The sequence below is a fragment of the Bombyx mori genome, chromosome 4 (genome assembly GCF_030269925.1).
Source record: "Bombyx mori chromosome 4, ASM3026992v2".
In the NCBI taxonomy this organism is placed as follows: domain Eukaryota; kingdom Metazoa; phylum Arthropoda; class Insecta; order Lepidoptera; family Bombycidae; genus Bombyx; species Bombyx mori.
Window position 1 is genome coordinate 15,590,810 of NC_085110.1, and position 26,791 is coordinate 15,617,600.

The 26,791-nt window shown below is 37.1% G+C and overlaps 6 protein-coding genes across 9 annotated transcripts in view; 3 read left to right on the forward strand and 3 right to left on the reverse strand.

Moving 5' to 3' along the window:
- Window positions 1–26,791, reverse strand: part of LOC134198821 (uncharacterized) — a 301,226-nt gene that overhangs the window by 98,506 nt on the left and 175,929 nt on the right. The gene's annotated exons all lie outside the window — the stretch shown is intronic.
- Window positions 221–981, forward strand: CPR61 (cuticular protein RR-2 motif 61; the record flags this gene model as incomplete). The annotated part of the gene is given in 1 exon segment (NM_001173225.1): window positions 221–981. A coding segment is annotated over 1 exon segment (761 nt), but the record flags the coding sequence as incomplete, so codon positions are not given.
- Window positions 6,696–7,738, forward strand: CPR60 (cuticular protein RR-2 motif 60). The gene is made up of 2 exons (NM_001173226.1): window positions 6,696–6,707; window positions 6,788–7,738. The coding sequence occupies exons 1-2, from the start codon at window positions 6,696–6,698 to the stop codon at window positions 7,736–7,738; spliced, it is 963 nt and encodes a 320-aa protein (NP_001166697.1).
- Window positions 11,521–12,722, forward strand: CPR59 (cuticular protein RR-2 motif 59). Its single transcript, NM_001173227.1, has 2 exons — window positions 11,521–11,562; window positions 12,026–12,722. Exons 1-2 carry the CDS (start codon window positions 11,551–11,553, stop codon window positions 12,623–12,625), a joined length of 612 nt encoding a protein of 203 aa, NP_001166698.1. The 5' UTR covers window positions 11,521–11,550; the 3' UTR covers window positions 12,626–12,722.
- Window positions 14,868–16,341, reverse strand: CPR58 (cuticular protein RR-2 motif 58). Its single transcript, NM_001173228.1, has 2 exons — window positions 16,299–16,341; window positions 14,868–15,359 (listed from the first exon to the last, which is right to left on the reverse strand). Exons 1-2 carry the CDS (start codon window positions 16,308–16,310, stop codon window positions 14,916–14,918), a joined length of 456 nt encoding a protein of 151 aa, NP_001166699.1. The 5' UTR covers window positions 16,311–16,341; the 3' UTR covers window positions 14,868–14,915.
- LOC105842315 (zinc finger protein chinmo) overlaps window positions 18,667–26,791 on the reverse strand; it is a 74,109-nt gene continuing 65,984 nt past the window's right edge. For all 3 annotated transcript variants that reach the window (XM_038021863.2, XM_062668371.1, XM_062668372.1), the window contains exon 7: window positions 18,667–26,363. In XM_038021863.2, coding sequence (XP_037877791.1) covers window positions 26,143–26,363 — 221 coding nt within the window. In that variant the 3' untranslated portion in view covers window positions 18,667–26,142. The remainder of the gene's footprint in view (window positions 26,364–26,791) is intronic.

The window sequence follows — 26,791 nt, forward strand, 5'->3', positions numbered from 1 at the left end:
GCTCTACCACCATTGATTATATAAATTTATATACGACAAATTTTCTTTTCGTTCGTGAACTCAAATTAGTATTTTATAAGAAAATTTTCTAAGTAAATACTGATTCGTGTTCGTATTTAAATGTTTTCTAAGAAAATATGAATTTCGAATTTAACCTCAAAAATGGTCTAATAACTGACCTAATTATTAGGTCACAGACTAAATTGTATGTTTTGTTTTGCACAGCTCGCCCTTTTCGCCCTGTTGGTGGCGTCCGCTAAAGCCAGCAGCGGCTATTCGAGTTTCTCTTACGACGTTTCGGATCCGAACACCGGTGACATCAAGGATCAGCATGAAAATCGCGTCGGCGGAAACGTGGTCGGCAAGTACTCACTCCTAGAAGCTGACGGCACCAAGCGCGTCGTCGAATACTCCGCAAATGACGCAACTGGATTCAAGGCTGTAGTGCACAAGGAACCTGCTGGACCTTTGGGTGCATTGGGCGGTGCTCTTAGCCACAGCGGGATCGCTCCTGCTGGTAGTTTGGCTCATGGCTCTCTTTTAGCAGGCGTCTCTCCTTTAGCTGGTGTCCCTTCTTATGCTCATGGCTCCCGTGCTAGTGCCACTTTAGGATACAACGCTCTCGCCAATGATTTGGGTTATGCTGGTTCTCCTAGCCACATTGGTTCTTTGTATGGCAGCTACGGTAACGGACTCGCAAATCCTCTAGGCTACGGGGGTTTTGGTACACCCACTGTCTCTTCCTACTCTCACTCAATCCTCCACAATGGCCCTGATTCGCGACCCTACGGCAATGCTTATGGCGGATACGGTGCCCACGGTGGATACAGGGGCTATGGCAGTCCTCACGCCAACGCTGGGTTCGCTCACGGAGCTGGATGGTCTGCCAATGCTGGACTTACTCACGGAGCTATCGGTAATCCCCTCGCAACTGGTGTTTATGCAGGAGGCGCGGGATACGGCTCTAAACTCGGTTGGTAAACGTGGTTTCTAATCTGATATTGAATATGGCTAGTAAAATAAAATGGTGTTTAAAATAATTGAATATGAAATACGCTTTTTTTTTGTTATTATTTGCAATACGACAGTTTTTAAGTCGAACCAATAAAACTTGTTGGACATACTTTGTTTTTTGTCTGTTATAGCTTAAATCTTTCCTTTAACAAATTATGTATATTTTATATATATATATATATTATTGCTTAGATGTGTGGACGGGCTCACAGCCCACCTGGTGTTAAGTGGTTACTGGAGTCCATAGACATCTACAACGTAAATATGCCACACACCTTGAGATATAAGTTCTAAGGTCTCAGTATAGTCACAACGGCTGTCCCACCTTTCAAACTGAAACGCATTACTGCTTCACGGCAGAAATAAGCGGGGCGGTGGTACCTACCCGTGCGGACTCACAAGAGGTCCTACCACGAGTAAAATTGATGATTGAGCAACGCCCTCTTATGTCAACCATAAATATTACATTGAAGATTTCTTTATTTCCCCTATCAAGCAGTGGCGGAACACATTGTCGATATAATAATATTTTATTGCAGTGGACAGAAAAACTTTAAATTCTATACTGTACTATTCTGTTTTTTTGCCCTACCTATTCACTGATAGCCTAGAGGGCTCCAGCCCCTTATTCCAGCAACGCTTAGACCGATAAGTGAGCTCATGGACTCAACCTAAAAGAAATTGCATACACTAGTCCTAGCATGAGCAGTTTTTCGCAGAATCTACTGTTTACTATGCGTTAATATTTAGGAATAAATTAATTATAATTATAAAATATATATAACAAATACCTATACATATATAACATTGAAAACTACTCCAGCGGAAGTTATAAATTTGCGAAATTACAGCTAATAGGGCTTATTATTAGCCTGTCTGAGTATATACCACCATCGTACTATGCATAGATTATACACTTAATATATTTGAGAGTACTATTTGTGTGTGTATGTATATTTTGTTCTGGCTTGTACTGTAAATCCGAAATTATAAGGTCATATCAAAAGGTTACCTCATTCCCCAAGTTTTCTAAAATTTCTGCGTGTTTTCATATTGTGATACCCATGTTCTCCAGGAACCACTTAAAACTAAATGAGGAGTTTACTAGTTTGCTAACTTAAAGGCAAAAAATATTCAAGATGCTATTCAATCGTCGTAGATTTCTGAACTGAATATTTCTAAGGTACTGCATATTTAGAATCGCTTAGAAAATTAAGTATCTGTACATTAACTTGTAGCCCAGGCATGTTACCGTCACAAAGCATCTTATCTCTAAGGCTACAGTTACTAGCCATGAGTATTCCTAAGCATAACTAACCCTAACTACTAGAAAGACATAAAAAAGGCGGTTGTTTAAATTTACTAAATTAGATAAACATTTCTTTGGGAAAACGTTATGTAAATATAAATTAACATCCTATATATACAACCACAAGAACTGGTCACCGTCCTCGTCGAACCCGTCGCTTGCGACGAAGAGCTCGACGAGTGAATTATCCCATAGACACAGCCCACTGAGTTTCTCGCGTTTCCGATCCGGTGGTAGATTCTGCGAAGAACTAGTCTTGCTAGGACCAGTGTTAGTAACACCCTGGGTATGAACCCCGTGAGCTCACCTACTAGCTCGGTGAATCTAGAATAACCCCTCGAGGTTGCTAGAATAGGTAGGAGAAAAAGAAACCATATTATTATACACAATAGAGGTTTATGGGTAATTTACAAACTATAGAGTTTGTAAATATTTTTTTATAGTAAAATATTCAAGGTTTTTCAAAAATCAGTCAAAACGTACATATACGTTCACGGTTTTCGACAATAGACCGTTTATCGATTTACAACAGTAATCACGACGGTAAACCGGCTTAAGGTAATTTGACAATTTTAGGTAGTATGTAACCTATGAAATCATTTTGCAATGTTTGACCTTTTCTATGAAGTTACTTGATCCGTGGGCGCAACATTACATGATTTTCTTTATTATTTATTTAGAGTGCTTATAAAGTAACGTAACATATATGACAGATCTTTTACATGAACTTGACGATCGTATTTTTGTATTGCTTAATAAACAAATGTATATTTTTATATTTTTAATGATATCTTGGATTCTTTCTTTGCAGTCTGTACCTAAATATGTTAAAATTAAGGTATGAAGACAGACAATAATTAAAGTATAACTAATTACCTCAAAAGAAATTCGGTTGTTTAGAATTAATAAGCCGATAGCTAAAAGCTCTGTAACAAAAATTTCACTCACTAAGTATTATACAGATATTGCAATTTAAAAACATTCATGTGGTATCTCACACTGCTAATTAAACTATTTCTTCAGTTATGTGCATAAACTACTGTACTCTTAATAATATTTAATGAAATCAGCACACTGCTAAAAAATTATGCATAACACTTTTAAGTTTTATCCATTTATCGTGTTAATAGTCTTAGTGTATAAATATCTGGGCCACCAGAGAGATGACAAAATTATAGCAATTTTCTTCGAGAAAGCGATGCGACACGATGACTCTCTAATCGTGACCACCTCGAATTACATTCTTAAACCTAATTTGTTGGATCCTCCCGATCCACTCTCAGTGCTTTTAGACACTCCAAGTACCATTCTCGTCGAACTTGACGAAAAGTTCGATATGCAACCTAATCTACAGACACAGCCCACTGATTTTCAGTGTCTCAGTAAGTCACTATTTCGATCCCGTGGTAGATTCAGCAAAGTACTGCTCTTTTTACGGCTAGTTTTAGCAATTTCTCTCAGGCAGAGACCCTTGAGCTGACCTAGCAAGGCGTGCATAGCTGAAATGACCTCTTGGTACCAGCTATTAGGCAGACAGAAAAAAAAAAAAAATGCAATTATTATACATTTCTATGACATGTCCTTCTTCAAACGAGGCTTGTGGAGAGTATTAAGCGATAGGCAGCGGCTTGGTTCTGCCCCTGGCATTGCTGAAGTCATGGGCGACGGTAACCACTCACCATCAGGTGGGCCGTATGCTCCGTCTGCCTACAAAGGCATAAAAAAAAAAGAATTAAAAAAAAATATTAACAATTGACTAATGAAACCTTACCCCACGTGGGGTCTACGGACCGTCGAGGCGGTTTACCCGGTCTTTTATGACTGGGTGAATCGTGGCCGAGGACGCCTCACCTTCCGTCTGGTGCAGGTGCTGACTGGGCACGGATGCTTTGGAAAGTACCTGCACCGGATAGGAGCTGAGCCGACGACGAGGTGCCACCATTGTGGACACGACCTGGACACGGCGGAGCATACGCTCGCTGTCTGCCCCGCTTGGGAGGTGCAGCGCCGTGTCCTGGTCGCAAAGATAGGACCGGACTTGTCGCTGCCTGGCGTCGTGGCGTCGATGCTTGGCGGTGACGAGTCCTGGAAGGCTATGCTCGACTTCTGCGAGTGCACCATCTCGCAGAAGGAGGCGGCGGGGCGAGTGAGGCAAAGCTCTCCTCACTACGCAGAAACCCGCCGCCGCCGAGCAGGGGGTCGGGACCGGGGTCTCGTCCGTAACCCGGCCCCCTAAGAGCTTCGGGCTCCACCCGCTTTGTGCGGGGAGGAGCTTAGGCGTGGGGCGGCGTGGTAGGTCGCGTTCCCCCGACCGCTCCGGGGGAAGGTGTAGCGCGGCGCTACCAATCGGGCTCTTGGCCCGTCGACCGAGGGAACCGGCGGTCATGTTGCTAGCGGCCGCCGGTCCGGCGTCTGGGGGACGGCGGGATGGATGTAATGTGCTCTGCGTAAACCCTGTCCCGCCGTCTCAATAACTCCGACTGGGTTCCCACCCGGTCCGGGGTAGGGCGCCGGCTGTGAGCGGCAGGAGTTTTTAGTGAGGTTCGACTCCCACATACCCCACCTGCCGTGCGGGTGGGGATCCGGCGATTTTCTCCTGTGGAAAAAAAAAAAAAAAAAAAAAAAAAAATGAAACCTTAAAACTGACATAAGCATTTTGGTCTTTTTTTATTAAATGATAAAGGAATCAGCTATTAATTTTGTGAATAAACTGGTTAAAGTAGAATATTTATATTTCTTAAATTATTCGTCAGCAAACGGGACAGACTTGAATATCCATATGCTGTGACCATCAATCATTAAAAAAAGTTGCTAGTTTTACATTGTTCAAATATACTACGTAAGAAACAGTACAACTTAATCAATTCGTCCCGTTGCGATGTTTCCAACACCGATCTTTGTTAACTCTCACAAACCACATATCTGTTCACGCCGCCGCGCCGCCGCAAAACTAATTCGTTCAAGAAAAAACGCCTTGTTAAATGCTGATTAATATGGAATTCTGAAATATGATTTCTGGGTCGAATTTCTGATTTGATTTTCGTGTATTGTTTTTTAATTGTATGTATTGCCAGCAATTGTGGCGTATGAATAAATTCTAGCTTGAGGCTATTTAATGTGGAAGGTTTATTGAATTATTAGTGACGTACATCACTCATTATCCTTATCTTTCTCCTTCTCCTCTACGTTGATAAGCTCACTGACACATGCCGTGCTCTCTAAGAGTATCTGAGGTCGTCCCGGTCTCTTAGCTCAATGTGAGGACTAATGAATATTTTTAGAACAAATTATGATATGGGTGTTTTTATCAAAGGTCGTATATGTTTTATTGTTTATCTACTTTTTTTTCAATTAAAATCGATAATATGCAAAGGGTTTTAAGAAAGATTTATTTCTGATTTATCTCGCGCTTAATTCCGATTTATAATTACGGACGCTTCGAATACATTACATTATTTTTGTGATCACAGATGAATAATGAACAGACAAATATTGTGCTAACTATCGTCTAATGTTCTTAGCAACGATTTAAAATTGTTACTTAACGCTACTTAGCGTTTTACTTCTCATTATTTTTAGATCGATTCACGACTAATCATTTTCGTTCACGTGGTTAAAAATTATAATGTTCTGATGTCTATAGGCGCCAATACCCATTAAATACTAACTAGGTGGGCTGTGATTTCATCAGTACATATAAATTATACAATAATTACATAAAAACCTGAATACCAATAGTTCTCAAGCTTTCAAATATATTTATTAACCTCGAGCTTCCTTAGGGAAAAAAAAATTAAGTGTTATTTTGGAATATCTATCTATACGGTGGACTTTGTGCTTTCTGTGTTTTGTACGGTAAATTCGCACAATTACTGGACCCCAATCTGACATACTGCCTACACTTGAAACTATTGCATTAAATAACAGTTCGTTTGATAGCACACGATTTTGCCGCGAAACTAAAGAATCTGTGAAAAGTATCTTAAAAGCTGTTTCCAATTATTTATTTTCAAATATTTTTCAAAAGGTCACCGAACTAAAACTGGATTGAATAATGCTGATTTTCTTTTAGACTTTTAAGTCTCAAATAGATATTCCAAGTTTAAATATAGTTCATTATGTTATATGAGAAATATGGTATATGAGAAAAATGAAATAAACAGATCTTTGACCCACAATACACGCTATCGACAACCGAAAAACGAATTACAACTAAAAGAGAATGTTTTATTTTTCCTTGAAATAATAGTTTAGGCTCTCTCAAGCTTCCTGCAATAAACTGATTGCGCATGCGCATCGTTTGTTCGAAGATGTTCGTATATAAAGCCGAAGAACTGGTCCCGTTGATCATTCATCGACGATAACAAGAAAAATGTACTCAAAGGTAACTTATCGCAGCACCAAGAAGAAATATATTCACCAGTAAACATAAATACATTCTAATTTTATTATTATCGATTTCAGTTGGCATTTATCGCTTTATTGGTGGGAGCAGCAAAAGCCAGCGGTGGCTTCTCCAGCTTCTCTTACGACGTTTCGGATCCGAACACCGGAGACATCAAGGACCAGCATGAGAAACGCGTCGACGGCAACGTTATCGGCCAGTACTCGCTTCTCGAGGCTGACGGTACCAAGCGCGTGGTCGAATACTCCGCTGATGAAGCCGGATTCAAAGCTGTAGTGCACAATGAGCCTGCAAATGGGATGGCAGGTTCTCATGGTCATGGCAGTGCCTCTCTTAGCCGTGCCAGTGCAACATTCGGTCATTCTCACCAGAATGTAGCAGCAGCCTCCGGGTATGGTTCACGTGCAACAGGAATTGCATCTAACGCTCATGGATCGTTCTTGGGCGCTGGTTCCCCGTTTAACCACAATGCCAACTCTCATTCCTACGCTGGTGTTGGTGGTCTAGCGCACCGTGGCTCAGGGATCTACGGTGGATTCGGAAATGGTCATTCGTCTCAACTTAACGGTCGTGGTCACGGAACCGGATTTGGATCTAGCCATGGGGCACATGGAAACGGACTTGGATCTAGCCTGGGCCATGGCTCTCAGGGTGCTCCTACAGTTTCTTCTTACTCTCACTCAATCCATCACAACGGTCCTGATGCGCGCCCATACGCCGGTGCTCATGGTGGATCCAATTTCGCCAGAGCGGGTCTCGCTCATGGTAACGGTTGGTCTGCTAATGCTGGACATAGTAACGTAGCCGTGAGCACTGCCGGATGGTCTGCTAAAAACGGTCTGGGCGGCAGTGGTTGGTCTGGCAGCGCTGGCTTCCCTGGAAGCACTGGTTGGTCTAGCAACGCTGGCTTCTCTGGAAGCACTGGTTGGCCTGGCAACACTGGTTTCAGTGGCAACTCTGGATGGTCTAATGCTGGCAGTGGTGGACATGCCGCCAAAATCGGCTGGTAGCACTATATTTTGAATCTGGACTAGACATGGAACAAATTAGTACAAATTATAATATTTAAATTTTAAGTAGTACAAATTCATTGCAAGTATTTTAATGTATTCAATTCAATAAAATTTGTTGGTTGATGTATTATGTAATTTATTTCTTTTCAAATGAGAACCCTTAGCAACACTACATACTTTTTAAGACAATAGCCTAGTGTTTCACGGCAGTCATAGTTGGTACACGTGTAAACGAAACACCCACACCGTAATTAGAATTCTGACGTCGATTCCTTTGGCAAAAACACACTCTTTACATGGCCAAATATGTACGTGGTCTTAGTACGTGCCATAAATAAACCTGTTACTGCTATTTCGAACATAAAATATAACATTTTAACTATGAACATTTCCTGGCGAGCTGGTTTTGTGATTGAAATATATATATAAAAAAAAACGTGGTATGGTTTAATGAGCACTTATTGTAAATGGTAAATGATAATTTATTATGTGGTTTCCACTAGAGGTTGTACTTGAAAAATCTTACTAAAATACATTATCTAGTGTCGACCAGGATGTAATTGTAGCAAAGAGATTATTGATGGTCGATAATAATTGCTCAAAATAACTTTTATATAATTTCTCAAAATAAATTATTACCAATGACGTGATTAGAACCAAAACAATAATTAAAATTTCTTTTAAGTATGTGTGTTGCTTTTAGTATCACAATATTTTTATTTTTAAACATCAAGGAATAGTTTCTTAGTCGGCTGTGATCTGGAAAACTATAAAGTCTTTGAAATGGAATATTAAATGGGATATTTAATGGAATAAAAAATGGAATTAAATCTCGGACTTATTATTAAAACCATAAATGACGTTTTAATTATGTTTCGAAAAACCGAAGGAAATACTATGGAACCAACGATTTTGTATTCCTGAAGACAATTATTAATGAAAAATTTTGCACTTTACAAATTCACGTAATAATTGATGAATAACTTACTTGCTTACAAATAAAATTAGTATATAGGTATGGCATTGTGATAAGCTTAATTATTGACACTGATAAAATATATTTTTGCAAAAAAATATTTGTGCACATGATCAGAGGTAATTTCCAATCCCCAAAACAATTTTAAGACAGCAATTTATTTTAATAAAATTGTGGAGAGTTTATTGGTTCATCACACGATTTTTTTTACATACAGGGATCTTAGTATACGTGTTTTTTTTTATTAGATTCAGTTTTTTTTTAATTTCATTGCCTCAATAAAGGGCTATAAATGTTTTTTTAATAAAATTATTATGAAATTATAAACAGCCCTTCTTTACTTAAATATTTCGAAATTTATAACTTCGTTGTACTACATTGAAGTTGCCTTGAAGTGCACAAATCTAGAGCGATGCATAATTCAAGAGATTCTAATCTCTTTATATTGTACAAAAAATCTCGTCATGATGATAGTTGAATGTTAATTGAATGCGTAATTTCTTTCGTAATAAATGAAACTAAAAATATTAGGGAACCGGCTTCTTGAACAAGATGTCGATCTTACTTTTACATATTATATGCAGCCGAATACTAAAAGTCACTGGTGGTAGGACCTCTTGTGAGTCCACGCGGGTAGATACCACCACCCCGTCTATATCTGCCGTAAAGCAATAATGCACTTCGGTTTGAAGGGTGGGGCAACCGTTATAACTATACTGAGACCTTAGAACTCATATCTCAAGGTGGGTGGCGACATTTAAGCTGCAGATGTCTATGGGCTTCAGTAACCACTTAACACCAGGTGGGCTGTGAGCTCGTCCACACATCAACGCAATAAATAAACAAAAGACAACCACTAAGACGTATCAAACAATGCGACTTTAGTTTAACTCAATCCTTCTTGTCAGTCGTTTGCACTCTTGACAGAGTGGTCGTGGTCATCATTTCGGATGACGGTGCGCTTTACAAGACGTCGCCATTTCTCCTGTACCGTGGCCTTTCTGGTGCACTCGTTAACGGGACCGCTTAGATCTGTCTTTACTTGGTCGGTCCCTCGTAACGGTGGTCTGCTGCGCCGTCTTGCACCCTCAATCATCCCCTGCACCACAAGGGCTCAACTGAGTCGTCACCCCGTCGCAACACAAGCCTGCTGAAGATAGACGCTGCTTGATGCCGCATTTAGAATTATTTCTATGTAAATAAGCACCTAACATATTTTGTTAATGGATACCTTTCTTATTGAATGACTAGCATCGAGCAATGAATAATGAAACTCGCAAAATTTGTTGCGTCATAATAACTGTTGGTAGGCCGTATTGTAAGTCCGTATGTGTAGATACCGGAATTCTGCCTATGTCGTTTTGAACAAATACCCTTCGTTTCTCAAGGCACAAGGCACGGTATTCATATGATGCAGGTTATGGGCTCTAGTTTCTAGAACTAGGTAATATCTGTTGTACGCTATGTTAAAAATATATATTATCTATGTTAATATTTCGATACTGAATTTATACATTACACTATATGATTTAAGTTAGAATTGTATTTTTATTCAGTTTGCAACTAAATAATGTGAAATATTTTATAGCATACTGCGTGTCAAAAAATACAAATCTCGATCTGCAATATATGTTTTAAAATACATTTATCCGAAGTAATGTACAATAACCGTTTGTAATGAACAAGAATCCCTAAATAATGTTTTCATAAACAACACGTAAATGCGTGTTCGTGTAATGATTTTCAGTTATTAAATAGCAGCCATTAACTTTCCAGTGCATCCGCGTACGCAAATGACAAATAATTATGACCTTTAACGATGCACATTGATCTTAATTTCTTTCTTTCTTTGCTGCTGTAGACGGCCTTGCCCTTCCGTATCCGTTGGCGTATCGTTGACGTGTAAGTAAGCTGAGAGCTAGAAATGCTTTTTTTTCAACATGATATAAATAGTTTATTTTTTTTCGTAACTTTACATTATATTCCTCTTTCAGTTGTGCTCCTCGTGTCTGAGGGTTGTAACGACTTCCAACCATGACTTTCATTTGCAGAATGTTATGCCATCACATCCCTTTGCTCAGAGAACACGGTAGACGATAAAATCAAGAGTGGAGCCGATCTAGTTAGATCAACACATTTATCCCAATTTTACCTTTCACTTTACAAGTGATTACTAGTTTTTCATGATTGTGTCATTTTTCCTAACAATTTCTCTGAATTCGTCTCGAAGGATTCGCTTGAGGCTGATACTAGAAAGCTTTGTTTTGATTGCCAGTTTCAAGAAAATATATGCGTTAGTCCAATATACATTGTATCAAACAGTTATCAATGCCATTCAATTAATATCGTTCTGCCACCACAGTAGTAATAAATCAACAGCTATGTTCATTTCGCGAAAATGTTAATGATCATCACTACACTTACGTAAATTAAAGAAATTGTGGATTTGATTTTGATTAAAATAATTTTTATTATACGACTTTAGGTACGTAGTTGTATAAAAAAAAATCCTCGTCAATTTTCAACCTCCCGATCAAAATCTACCGGTAGATAACTTAGGGCAAGGGACCTTATCAACATAAGCAATGGCATTTAAATTGCAATTGCTGACAACAATTTTTAATATTGGCATGGTGAGAATCCTTTTACAAAGTTCATTATTATTTTTTACGATACGGATGTGATATTATATTTCGTCTCCTGGTCTAAGTTTAAAGATCACAAAATGACCATGCTCATGCGTCGGCCACGCCCTCGCCTCCGGAGATTCGTATAAAAGCTCCCCGTAAGCTTCATTTGTATCATTCGAGAGGATCCTTTCATTCCTAACGCAATGGCAGCTAAGGTGATCTATTTAATAATTTTAACAGTAGTGATCGTAATATTAAATTTGTAAAATTTAATTTTTTTATCAAGTTTTTCGTAATATTTATCAAACCTTAATATAAATGTGTTTATCTGGATGAGAAATCAAATTTTCGGGTGTGCTTTGAAATTTACTTCTTAGATTTTCTGAACTCAGTACATATCCAATGTTAAGTGTAGCCTTTAGATAGCACGTGGCTGTCGTTGACCATGGACATAATATTGAATTGCTCTAGCGTAGCTTTGGTGACTTTGCCCTTAAAGCCGAACAGCAATATTTATTTCCGGTAAGAAGACAAGATGATGGTACGATCATACAGTGTCTGACTAACAGACTAATTACTTCATATTCGACACTGTGCGCTTAAAATAAAACTTAATTAGGTCTCGTCCAAATATGTATATAACAATCTTTTTGCTTTAACATTGATCGTTTTTTACAGTTCTTCGTAGTGCTCTCAGCTTTGGTGGCAGTGGCCCACAGCTCAGTGGTGCACACACCATTAGCTAGAGCAGACGCTGACTACACCAGCTTCGCGTACGACGTGGCCGACCCCAGCACTGGGGACTTCAAGAGTCAGGTTGAAACCCGCGTGGGAGGTACCGTCTCCGGGCAGTACTCTCTCATCGAACCCGACGGTACCAAGCGCACTGTGGACTACGCCGCCGATGACGTGAACGGATTCAACGCTGTTGTACGCAAGGACCCTGTTGTCGCTCCCGCTGTCGTTTCTACCGCCCCCGCTGTGGTTTCTGCCGCTCCTGCTGTTGTTGCCGCTCGCACCGTTGCTGCTCCTGCCGTTGTGTCCGCTGCCCCTGCCGTCGTTGCTGCCAAGACCTTGGTTGCTCCCACTGTCTACAGCGCATCCCACCCTACCGTATACGCTGGCGGAGTGCACAGCGTGGTCATTCCTTCTTTGTATGGTCGCACATACGCCGCCCCCACGGTAGTTGCTACCCGCGCCTTCCATCCTTCCTATTACGGATACGCCAGCTCTCCCTACGCTTACTCTGCCTACCCCGCCCACCTTTCATACTGGTAATTTATCGAACCTTTTATGGCATCTAACGACTTGTATGTAAATATTGTTACTAGTCTGTACATACAATGTGAATTACAATAAATGAATACATACATCAATCATGTTTGTCTTATTAATTAAAACTAAAAACTAAATTAAATTTTATATATGAAACTTCTAAATTTGAACTTCTAGTTACTGATAGGAGGGAAAGCTACGAGTCCCTATGTTTAGATACCATCATCCTATATATAGTATATTAATTGAGAAAGCAATATTGTGTTTTTTATTTTTATTGCTTAGATGTGTTGGCGAGCTCACAGCCCACATGGTGTTAAGTGGTTACTGGAGCCCATAGACATCTACAGCGTAAATGCGCCACACACCTTCAGATAAAAGTTCTAAGATCTCAGTATAGTTACAACGGCCGCCCGCCCGTTCCGCAAACCGAAACGCATAGATAGGTTTGAGTTATTCACGGTGTGACAACAATGATTTTCGTTAAGCGCTTAAAGTTTATAGTACGGTGAGCTCGAGTATCTTGTTTGCAAAATATTCGAATAGTTTTTTTTATAAAATCATATTATCTAATAGTCTTTTGAAAGTACCAAAGCACCATGTTTTGCTAAAAGATTAGATTACGAGTTTGTATATTTCAGGAATAGGAAGAAATCGCCAGGCTTCCGCCTACGCGTTGGAATCAGACTAAATTCAACCGACTAAAGCTCCCTATCGATCAACAAACGCATCTAAGCTTTAGATGAGGTTCTCTTACGATACAGGTGGGGGAAGATTACGCATTTCCCATGGAACATATTTCTACCTGCCATTCTAACCTCATTGAGCACCAGAGCACGAATACTGATAATCCCAGTAAGGCCAAACTTATCGGCTTTATTAAAAGGGGACCGTGAATGCACTTTCACCCTTAATCCACAAGCAAAGTAAAATAATGTCTTATCCCATTCATCAATGTTGAATGTGTTGTGTTAAAGCAGGTGGAAATTAATAATGGATCTGAATCTACAAAGACACTTTTATTTATTTATTTTTTTATTGCTTAAATGGGTGGACGAGCTCTGAGCCCACCTGGTCTTAAGTGGTCACTCGAGCCCATAGACATCTACAACGTAAATGCGCCAACCAACTTGAGATACAAGTTCTTAAGTCTCAGTATAGTTACAACGGCTACTCCACCCTTCAAACCGAAACGCATTGCTGTTTTACGGCAGAAATAGGCGAGGTGGTGGTACCTACCCGTGCAGACTCACAAGAGGTCCTACCACCAGTAAATCTTGCAATTCTCTCACATTTATAGATATCATGTGCTGTTCAATAGAACCATAGTGACAGCGCCGTGGAATTGCGAAAGCACAAAATTGGTTTCAAAGTATTTTTCTTAAACTGATGTGATGCAAACCCATTCACAGCTTAAGTCCCTTTATCGAGTACTTGCGTATCTTGATCCAGAACTAGATACGTCTTAAATAATATCCAAAACGCTGTTAATTGGAGATATTGTCATAGAATGTAGGACGGCACCAACAAATCAATTGCAGATTGCAGAGACAAAGTTTCTCACTCCTCCATAATTTCTCAGACAAATGAAAACCGATTGTTGAAGCTCTTCGCAAGTTTCAGATCAAGTTAATCACGAATTTAGCTCTCCGGTAGTTCACAGTGCAAGATGCAATGCTACTGAAGTACGAATTTAAATAAGATGGAAATTATGTGTTCGTTTGCAATAACCATATCATATTTATGTTTCATTTCTGTGAGACAGTGGCTGCAGTTCAGTATAACTCTTTCAAAACTTTATTTGAATTTCTAAGAACAATATAATATAGTTATTTTACAATTGGGAATATACAAAGAACTCTTTAAAGTTTCAAAAATTGTTCGCATGCAGAAAATGTAATAGAAAATGAGAATAGCAAATTTGACGAGCGTAATTATTTCAAGCTTCTCTTTCTCTCTGCTCTGGGATTAGTACCAGGCTCTGTTTTTGTTGTAATTTTTATTATTGCATAGGCGGTGAACGAGCTGACATCGTACCTCCAGCACTCTTACAGAAGTCCATAGACAACGCTACGTAAACGCTACCACCCACTTTGAGTCATGAAGCTTGTCTCAATTTAATAGCATTGTAAGCAATAGTTTGTGGCCAAACACGACATCCAACTTGGTCTTCTAATATTCCACATCTGAGCTCACCCCATCCAAGTCCGGTCTTTAAGGTATAAAACTCAATAAAAGAAGTACTTAACAGATAGAACTCCCTTTATTTACAATCAACGAAGGAAAAAATGAATTACCAATAAACTTCGGGGTCGATGTAAATGCCAGAATAGCTTGGATATCCGGGGTATACGGGTCCGGGGTAGTTAGGCGAGTATACATCAGATAAAGGTGGATAGGCAGGAACGACAGCAGGGATGGGGACGGCACGGACGGCTAATGGAGCAGGAGCGGCAGAAACCACAGCGGGAGCGACAACAGGGTCCTTGCGCACAACAGCGTTGAATCCGTTCACGTCATCGGCGGCGTAGTCCACAGTGCGCTTGGTACCGTCGGGTTCGATGAGAGAGTACTGCCCGGAGACGGTACCACCCACGCGAGTTTCAACCTGACTCTTGAAGTCCCCAGTGCTGGGGTCGGCCACGTTGTACGAGAAGCTGCTGTGTTCAGCGTCTACTTTGACTACTGGTACCACCCAGCCGTGGGCTACGGCGACCATAGCAAGAACTACGATGAACTGAAAATAAATACAACTAGTTATAAATGCTACAAAAACTATGAGTTATATAATAATGAATGATGCGATAAAAGATTCGCTATGAAGTTTTTGAAGAGAATATTAAAAAACCTAGCATCGATGAAATATTTATGTTTTTTTTTAATATTACTATCCTAATTTTAACGATTTCAAAATAGACGGTAAATGCATATTTAAAAAAAAATTTAATTACAAGAGTCGAAATGTCGTTTTTTTTTTTTCATAACAAAGTTCATTAATTTTTGTCCTATACGTGCTATCCAGCACACGATCCACCTAGTGTCTATTGAAAGTCATAGACATCAATATCACCGCCCATCTTAAGGGATGAGGTTAGTCTCAATTAGTGAATAGTCTCAATTCTATTATATAACCGCTGCCTCAGCTCACAAGACGCGCGTTTATTACGACCAGTAATAATTTGCCTAATAAGTAAATACATTTTCAGCATTTTCATGCCTTCAGCATTTTCCGGCTTCATTTTGGATTTATTTTTATGTTAGTGAGCATTACGCTACTTATCATACATAAGATTATGATTAAGTTCGCACACAAACGTACCCGTTTGTATGCGAAAGTGAAGAAGTAAAGGACCATTCCCTAGGGGCTTTCTTGTACTTAAATGTGAGTGAAACCGCGCGAGAAACCTAGTAATATCACAACTGCTACGTTCTACAAAAAGTCGAAATCATCGTATTTGAATACCGGTTACCTACCGCTCAATAGGCAATAGACAAAATAGGCAATTGGCAAAATAGGCAATAGGAAAAATAGGCAATAGGCAAAATAGGTATTTTGCTCATTATTATATAACAATATTATATAATAATACAAAAATTAGAGAGAATGAACATAATTTTTTTATCTAATTAGCTAGATTTTCCTTAAATAAAATTAATCCTATATCTTAAAACCTACCTTAGCTGCCATTGCTGATCTTCAAGTAATTCACTCGACGAATGAATACCTCAATCATCGCACAGTCTTTTATAGCTAAATATTCGCGAATCACTTTTAATAATTAGTTGACGATCTTGAAAAAATAAACAAATGCAATTTGTTCCTTAATATACGTATATATAAATTAAAGACTAATTAATGCAAGGTATTTATCATTTGAACGGTAACTACGATGTTTGAACATAAACAAGTCGTTTCTAGAATTCGATCGAAAGGTTAATTAGTCTTCCGGGATTTTTGGTTGCCAACAGAATTCAATTAATCTAAATGTAATTCTATGTACATCGATACATGCGATTACATACAATGAATTTTATATACGCTGAAGAAACTAAACAAAAGTAGATTTTTTTTTATTGGTTAGATCGATGAACGAGCTCACAGCCCACCTGGTGTCAAGTGGTTACTGGAGCCCATGGACGTCTACAACGTAAATGCGCCACCCACCTTGAGATATAAGTTCCAATCAGTATAGTTACAACGGCTGCCCCACCCTTCAATCCGAAACGCATTACTGCTTCACGGCGGAAATATTTTACGTTACTCGGTGAATCCGAAACTTTAGCACTTGGATTTTATAACTGTATAATTGAAAAGCTATGGAAAAAATGCGAAATATCGTTTCGATATCTATCGGAAAATAGCAATCGATTATCAGGAACCTTCAAATAAATCTTCAATTTGGTTAGCAGTTATTGTAATTAAAGGTTTGAAGGGACCTTAAGCGAGAGATGTGGATGGTAAAGAAAATAAATAGAGTTCAAGGTAGTCTGAAAGGCGAAGTCCGGCAGTTGGCAGGGGACTATTTCTTCCAGTCATAAAAACAAATATTGATGTATTCATGTATGCTACCCTAAGTAAGGTAAAGTGCACGAATGATTGCAACGATAAATGTAATAATAACAAAGTGTTTTAAGAAAAAAATAACAGTTGTTTATTTGAGGTACATTTTGAGCACGCATGAGTCTGTTTTTCTCTAGAGGTCGCTCGAAGCATTTCGCAATGAACCCACGGATAGCTGTTGCACTGGTCTGCTAAAAGTTTAACCAGCATCTATAGATATATTTTAAACAATTGTTCCTTCTGTTGTAGACCGATTTTAAAAAACACTAGCTTTTTTTTAATGCTTTTTTAAAATCGTCGGATTTCGCTCTTCAAGACTGTTTTCAATTTTTTTTAAATATTCGTAATATACCTCCTACTACAAATAATCTAACAGTGTTGTTGGAATTGTTTTCACGTACTTTTTTTTTTTATTGCTAATATGTATGGTAAATACCGCAGTCCGCCTTGTATCATGAGTTCTAAATCTCAGCTTGTAGAACGGCTGTCTTCCCAATCTTCAAACTGAAACACCAAACTGGTTTATGGCAGAGATAAATAGGAGAGACTAGAATCAAATCTTTACAAGATAAGATCACAGTCCGCATCACAAGGAAGAGTTTTAGCTAAACTCTTCACAGCCTGCCTACGTCATCACTCTATAAAATAATTGATATCATAAATTTTGAACTAAATAATTAATTGCGCGTCCATATGACCTTCAAATCATTTATTCGTGGCTTCGCTTGTCATGTACAAAAACAATTGGGTCAAATAATGTGTTTTCTTAATTATTTTTTTTATATTTTTTTTTGTACCGGCAAAGAAGTATAAGAAAATTTTCTTGATGCGCTCTTGACTACTCAACCTAAGACTCAAATGCGTAACGAACTAACAAACTGTCGTGATTTATTCAGTATGGATTTAATTCATTTAAAATGTCAATTGTCTGCGTGTCTTGCACACGTGAGATTCAAATTTATTTCTAAATCTAAGATAAGGTCTTATAGCCATATAATTTATTGCCTAGAAGTGTTCTTTTCGGCTATGTATCCGATCTTACAGATGCCCAATAGCACTTTTCTATCAACTTCTGTCCTTAAATTAAACTTTAGTTCGCTTTATTTAACCCATCCTAAGCTGTATTCAGTAGAAAGAAACCATGTGTTTAAAGTCACAGACAAGAATAAAACGTGGGTTCAATGTGCGATAATTACTTACGTTAAACGCAAAAAATATAAGCCACGTTCACTATTTGCCTTCATCTGTCGGTCTAAATAACATCAATCAAAGATTTCACTCTCGCTTCCGAAGGAAGAAGATATGAAAATTATAACTATACTTATTGTACCCGTCCGCTTCGCTGGGCATTTAAAATTAACATTATTATTTCTCACCCCCACAAAGGTTCTCATCATTAAGGCCCCCGCAACTGGTGTAGGGAGTCTAACACTCATATAAAGATTATTAAGTACGTTTAAAAACTAGAAATAAAAGAACACGATTGTATATTTTAGCAACATTTTTATTAAGAATCCCACAATGGAACAAATTTTTCGTCAATATAATAATAATAATAATAATAATCTAGACCTAAATCATGTTTTCTGTGTTGTAGGTAATTAATTCCACTGTTTTTTTTTTTACATAATTAAGTGCAAATGGACACATATCTGCGTAACCTTAGCTTGAATATACAACAGTAATTAATTTATGTGTTTTACTTCTTTTTTTTATCTAATTGTAATCCCTGGTTTACATATAAATATTACATTACAATGGTATTCATATTATAATTGATTTTGAAAACTCTCGAACGCACGAGCCTTTGCTTTTTATGATCGGAAATTGGAACTAACTGCTCATGAAAGATCATAATGCTCATGTTCAGTGGTTACCGTCCTAAGCGTAGAAGCTGTCAGAAAGACGGCAAGACGCCTATTCGCCTATTGAAAGACGCCTATTGCCTATTCGCAATGCCCGGAGCATAGAAGAGAAGATCAATTCAATTTGTAAACGCTATCCTAACTTACAGAGCTATGTAAGTAGGGACGTAGGAACGACTCTGTGTGCGTTCGACAATTTCATACAGTTACACCAAATCCACATATAAAGCCCTTAACTCCACAACAAAATCGTCACTTGAACATCGATAATACACATTCTCAATCCGATTATTCACTCAATGCTACACCGATAACGCGTTTCCATAGCAAATTCTCCGATTTACCACAAAGGACCAATCAAATCTCGTACGTAAACAGAGTGGTCAAAGTTAAGGGCTTCTAATGTTGACCTCTATTACGAAGCAAAACGTAACAATAATGCCTACAAATACATCGCGTAACTAACAGAATACGCCAAAATATTATTACCACACTAAAAAATTCGCTAGTACACGGCACGGGCCGTCACATACATATTTTCACAAATTAATTCGCTAATACCGACCAGAGCCACGTGTACTTATACATAACAAAAAAGATTATAAGAAATATTCAAATAAAAACTCCTGAAAAAAGTTCAGAGCAATCATTTTTTCAAATTAAAATCGTAAGGATAGAAGTAATAGGTGAAAGATACTTAATATCTTCAGGTTTTTTATTTTTCAAATATATTTTGATAGCTCCAAGCATTTTTAAAATTATAATCATAATTTTTGCATTGAGAGTTATTATCGTTTTAATCTCTTAAAGTACACGTGCCTCTTTATGAATCAAACAAGCATGTGGTCTAACCATTTGCCTTATCTTTCTGACGTCGTGGACATCAAGTACCGTAGCTCGAGAGCGAAAAACTTCCAAGGAGCAGTCGATCTTCGCTTCGATTAGCAATTTATCGACGCTTTTGCCAACAAATAGTGATGTCCTCAAGGAGCTTTCGATCTCGAACGATACGTAGGCTTTTTGTTATATACCTATAAATATATTTATTACATTATGTATAATTTATATGTACATTCAACCCGCTTCATTCCACGCTACGACACCACTCGCTAAATCTATACTTCTATCGTACAAGTACAAAAAAACAAAAACGAACTAATAAAATATCTAAAATCACAAGTGGTGCTATTCTCTTACTGTTAAAGAATTATATTATATATTTTCATATATATATAAAAAAGTCGCTTAAAAAAATCACAGACAATCACTTTTCCTTTACAGACATAGACCACCGACCTGACGTGCGATTAATTATTTAAGCATTACTTTGCTACGTACAAAATCCTACTTAAATAGTTTTACAACCATCCTGGTTTATATTACACCTGATAAGTCACTGTTCAAACGTGCTTTCCCGACCACTTACAAGATGACGACCGTTCTACATACCCCTCGCTTTCACGTTGTAACTGAAAATAATGTAATACATACGAGAAATAAATGCTAACCAGTGCTCAAGTTCCCATGCTTCCACTCGCCACAAGCGGGCTGCCGTACATTCCGTTTAACAACACCATAATATATCTGTTCCTGCCACTTTTAATCTAATTCGAATTTTTATTTAAGTGACGCCCGAAAAATACGCTTTTGGCCAACGCTCACGTAAAACCCGTTAAGTTTCGAAATAAGAAATCATTTTCCATTTTATTATTATATATACATACATATATATTTATATTTTTGTTTATAAATTAATTTGTACTGGCAGTCACAATTTAAGACTTCGTAAATTTGTACTTTGTGTCCTCATACGGAAAGTGCTCTTTGCGATTACATTAAGAATCGTAACTATACTTTTTAAACATTTCACATATACATGCAGATGATACAACGAACTTATCATGTAACACCGAGACTTACCCGAATCGAACTAAGGTAAGATATTAAAACACGTACAGATGAGACAGAAAAAATGTCTTATTTACACTTCATGATGACGAAAGTTCCGTCATAATATTACGTCAAACATCGAGATGTTAAGAATTATATTGCAAAAACCCGAATAATTAGAAAATTTCAGAAGTAGGCTCACTCTTTTTCGATCTTAAAGCAATCTGTCACATGCATTACGAGCTCCAATCTTCATTCAATTTGATTGCACAACTTACATAACATTCAATGCGACAAAATTATTATTTTTTATCAAATTCGTAAAAGTTTTATTTTATTCACGAGACCGTTTATTTAAGTGCATACCTATAATTAAAAACAAAAACACATCCAATAATTTTATTTACCGGTTAAGTGCAACTAGATTTTGAACATTGCGCAGGTACTTAGGTAAAATTCAATTCCTTAAATAATTTACTTAAATTTATCATGATAAACATTAAACACGATGGACGGGTGTAACTTGTTAACTTGAATAAAAATAGAAAAAAAAAAACAAAAAATTAAGCGTAAAACAAAAGGAAAAAATAAACAAAAAAAAAATTGTGACAAAAAATTTTTAATTCGCAGAAACCTAACAAACAATAATTTTTTCAATTCAATTTTTTTATTTTTTTCACCTCCTTAAAACATAGTAACTATGCAACACAAAAATATTAACTGGAAAAAAAATAATAATAAAAATACGAATAAAAAAAATTTATACTCCGGAGAGTGAAGGAAGGTACATTTAGATTACGTGAAATGAATCGCGACCGATCCCCCGCGGCTGTGCTGCTTACGAAAAAGACATAATTTTAATGAGATTATTACATTTAGCCTACGTAACACTTACTAACTAACAGTTAGACCTTCAACTCAGCACATTCGACTCGTTCACTTCCGAAGCTATCGCTGTAATATTTTGAGCTTGCAACACTGAGTCGAGTATACAGTGTACACACTACCTTGCAGAGATTCAAATGAAAAAAGTGCAATTTCCGTCCAGCTCTATATAGATATCTACGTACATTCATTAACTATTACCTGAAATGTTTAAGCTCCGAGCAAATTTTAATAGATAATATAAATATATAATTATATTTTTTTAATTCAATAAACTTACTGATACATTACGTCTGAATGACATTTTAAGATTAAAATTTTCAAATTACTAAAGTTGAATCCTGAGGTAGTTTATTTGTACTTTTTTTTTCGCATATTATATGCTTATAATCTAATATTTTTTATTTCTTCTTCATATAAAAAATCTACTTATAGATTACTTAATAACTAGTTCTATATTCCTCGAGGTAGATAATCTTAAAAACTAAATGGGCCTTGTAAGATATTACATCCGAACTTTGCTAGTCGAAAATAGATCTTAAAACACAGACTTAAGAGTTTGAATGTAATTTTCTTACGAAGCCCGTGTGACGGCAGAGGGTCACCTTACCCGTAACAATCTTTGGCTTTACCATCACGACAATTCGCGATTATTGTAAACTTAATAAAAATAAAAAAGAAATAAAATCTTAAAAACAAACTTAAGCTAACCATAACGCAAAACCCAATACGGAACCAAATTTATACGCTTCACATAAATGCAGTGATCGTCGTGCGAAACAAATTGAACTTCTAATTAAAAATCGATAAATTTCTTTCGCATAACAAACGTTGGATCCAACTTACATATTTTGGTCAAACTCCTCATAAACTACCGGAAACTCGGAATGAGAAGTGTGACCAACGTGCCTTTGTCAAACGATTGCCTTATCATAACAGCCATTGGTAGTGGGAGATCGGTCTAATATTAGAGGACTGAAATACACCAACATGACGTGAATCCTATCACACCGAATACAAACATTACAACTATTAACTTGTCCACTAATTACTTTTACATGACACAACTTAATTTAAGACAATTATATTATTCAAAGTGCGCTGATTTTTTATAACACGCTAGTAATATTATTAAATAATGAATTATTATTATTTTTCATTAAAAAAGAAAACTTAATAACTTTACAATGAAATTGACAAATGTAATCTAAAAGTTGTACCTTTTTTTTTCAAGAAGCCAATGTTATTGATTTTAACATGCAATGTTCTCTTGGTGCTAACGAGACATCACTGATTTAAACAGTAGTACAAGTTACAAGTATCAATCGACACACATAAAGGAGAACAGTAATGAATAAAAAGCTAAATTAATGTTAAAAATAAACCGTGACGCATTAATGCAATTTTTTATAACGTATCACAAAAAACATTAAATGTCAAAAAAGAAATCACAACTATGAATTTTGAATTCATAAAAGAAGAAAATAAACGCAAATAGAACAATATATATATAATTGTAGTTTTAAACGAATTACAATTAAAATATATGAATGCTAACATCAATTTTATTTAGCTTAGCGAGATAATATTAAATAATATGTTTATTATAACTGAACAATTAAAAACGCTTACTGAAATATGACGCCAATAAAATGGATTAACATGAAAAAAGAAAAACCCAACTCACGAATATGACGAAGCGATACGTGCGAACATCGTTTGTCTTAATAAGCCAAGTCTCGATTTCGATTTGCAGAAAATTCGAGAAGGCACTGGATTTATCATGTCATTACATCGATATACCGGCCCTATAACTGACCACAAGGGGAGCCACGTAGAGAAGTCAATACATGTGACAACCTAACGTGTAAGCTATTTAGGCTCTCAAATTTCTAGGTCAGTGTATGTTCAAAAATTAATCTCTCAACAATTGGTAGGTACTGTCGGAAATATGTTATTCCGATAATCAGTTTTTTTTTTGTTTCCCGACAAGTTATTTCGTCGTATATTGTTGAACCCATCCTAAGCTGTATTCAGTAGAAAGAGACCACCGCCAACCACGTGTTAAAGTCACAGACAAGAATAAAACGTGTGTTCAATGTGCGATAATTACTTACGTTAAACGCAAAAAATATAAGCCACGTTCACTATTTGCCATCATCTGTCGGTCTAAATAACATCAATCAAAGCTTATACCCTCGCTTCGGAATGAAGGAAATATGAAAATGATTTTTTTTTATTGTCTAATAGTGCATAATTGAAGTCCGTGAACTTTTACCACTTCAAACTACATATCTCCCCATTACCGATATTGTTTGATGAACTGGAAATCAATACAGGCTTACCTTTCAAAAACGTAATTATTATTTCATAATACATTTACATACAAAAATCTCAATGGCCTGTCTATTCGGATAAAAAGCTTGAAAATTTCAAATCAACTGTATTTTATTAGCTTCTATTTGGTATTTGTATAATGCGTAATCGTTCGAGATTATTCTTGTGTCGAATATCTCAACATCGGAGATTTTCCGTCAACTAATCAATTCAAAGAATTCGTCAAACAAAAAATAACAACAAATTGAATACTCTCAGTAAAATGTGACTAAAGATTTACATAAAAGGAATAATAATAGCCATTTAAAAGAAAACTAAAACGCTGTCTTTTCAACGGTAGATAAAAACTGAATCTAAAATAATAATATATAAAAGTCACTTAGCCTTGATAAACATTCGTCTATAATATATTCTATAATGATATCTTAAAATGTAAATATAATAATAAATATGAATGCAACTTATTCCTAAATATCAGGAATATAACACACAGACGCTACATTCACTCACGACAATAATAAATAATACAAACGAATGTCAACTTAAAATTGAAGTTATTTGGCACTGACCGTTGTAACCTAAGACCAATTATTGCAGTTGAATTTATAATAAAAGATTAACACGAGACGGAGCCCCGCGGTATCTACTCAACAAAATATAATACAATGACACCGCAAGACTCCCACAATTTATCAATAAAATAATTATTCTCTTTCAAAAAATCTCAACTGGTTGCACTTGTAATGACTAGGATTAAAGAAGCAGTAAGTGGCCTTCTAAATGCACTACGATAAGAAACCTAACGGAATGTTAAAATCGATACCATCGCCATGAAACATATAATTATTTGGTATGAATAGTAACATCCGCTACAGGCGAGCCCGTTGCGTACTGCAGAAATGGATTTATCAAACACATTCACGCATCAGCCCTTACATGCGAAAATTTTAACACGTTTTTTTTTTTTTCGATTTTCCCTAACTACTTAGAATCTACGGCAAATTGTACTTTGTACAAAACTGAAGCCCGTTTAAATTCAATGTGTATTTTAAAAAAAAAAAACTGTTTGAAACCCTATTTTCGTATTTTTTCGCATTTATCTCATCGTACAAATACATAGAATGTGGCAATATGAGGAAATTATCATTAAGTATACGGCCTGTTCGATATTGTAATGATTGGTTTTGTATCACAGATATATTTTATGTGTAAACTTAAAATATCTAGACTATTGTCATTATGAGCACAAAGCATTAGAATGTATTCAATAAAAACTATAAGAAAAAAATAATGTATTCAATATAAAGAGGTAGTTTTGCCACAGGGTGCAGTAACAAATGTCTCAACCTAGGCCAAGGCGTTTACAACATTCTCCTATTATTTACACACACTTAGCCTATGACCATCAGTCTCAACAACATATCTAAGATTCCCTAGTTCTGGTTATTGAAATAAGGTACGTGATAACTAGACCGAGAGCACAAAATAAAACGAATATAAAGGTAACTTTTATCTCACAGTCAACTGGACATATTACTATAAATTGCATAATTAAGGTACATAAAAGTGATGCGGGCGCTATTACACGGGGTACAATATTTTTAAAACACGGTACCAGACAGATACGAGTACTGAGCAACCATTCGTAGTCACACCTGAACATTAAATTAAGTAACAATTATCGCACAATTCAAACCTTAAAATCTTAAGATAAAATTTTGAGGTAGATACTGTTTTTTTATAATATGCATCGACGAGGTAATTTATTGTACGTTTGTTACGTACCGTTCGCGGCCCGGCGAGGGCGACCAGGGACATAAGGACATCCACAAGCGCAGACTATAAAATTAAACGTCAAAAAATTATACTCCACTGGATACATTTAACATTAAAGAGGTAGATTTACGGTCGCCCTCGCTGGCCGGAAAGTACAGAGGTAGTTCGGTTACAAGTTTGAGAGTTTAGCATGTTCGCGATCGATCTTACTGCGTGTGGTTCGGTAGTGGTCCTTGGGAGATGTGCGGCGTGACCTGGTGGCGGTGCTCGCGCGCGATGTGGCGCCGCACGGTGTTGTTGCGCGTGAAGGTGCGCGAGCAGTGCGGACAAGGCACCCTGATGCCCTGATGCCGCTGCCTGATGTGGGCCCGTAGATTTGTCTCGTATCCGTATAGTCTCTCGCAATATGGGCATTTCAGTTTCTTTCCTGGAATTGTACGGCAATTGGTTTTAATAATGATAACCATGAACTTCTTCATCGTTCGATAAAGATGTTTATTTTTTTAATTCGTAGACTTTTTTTATTGCTTAGATGGGTGGACGTGCTCTGTACTGTAAGCCCATAGAAATCGACAACGTAAATGCCGCCACCCACCTTGAGATATGAGTTCTAAGGTCTCAGTATAGTCACAACGGCTGCCCCACCCTTCAAACCGAAACGCACTACTACTGCTTCACGGCAGAAATAGGCAGGGTAGTGGTACTTAGCCGTGCGGACTCACAAGAGGTCCTACCACCAGTAATTACGGAAATTATAATTTTACGAGTTTGATAAAGTCAATCGTGAACATTTGTTAAGTATGTATTTCATTAGCAAAGTTGATACCCGCCTGCGGGATTCGAACACCGGTGCAT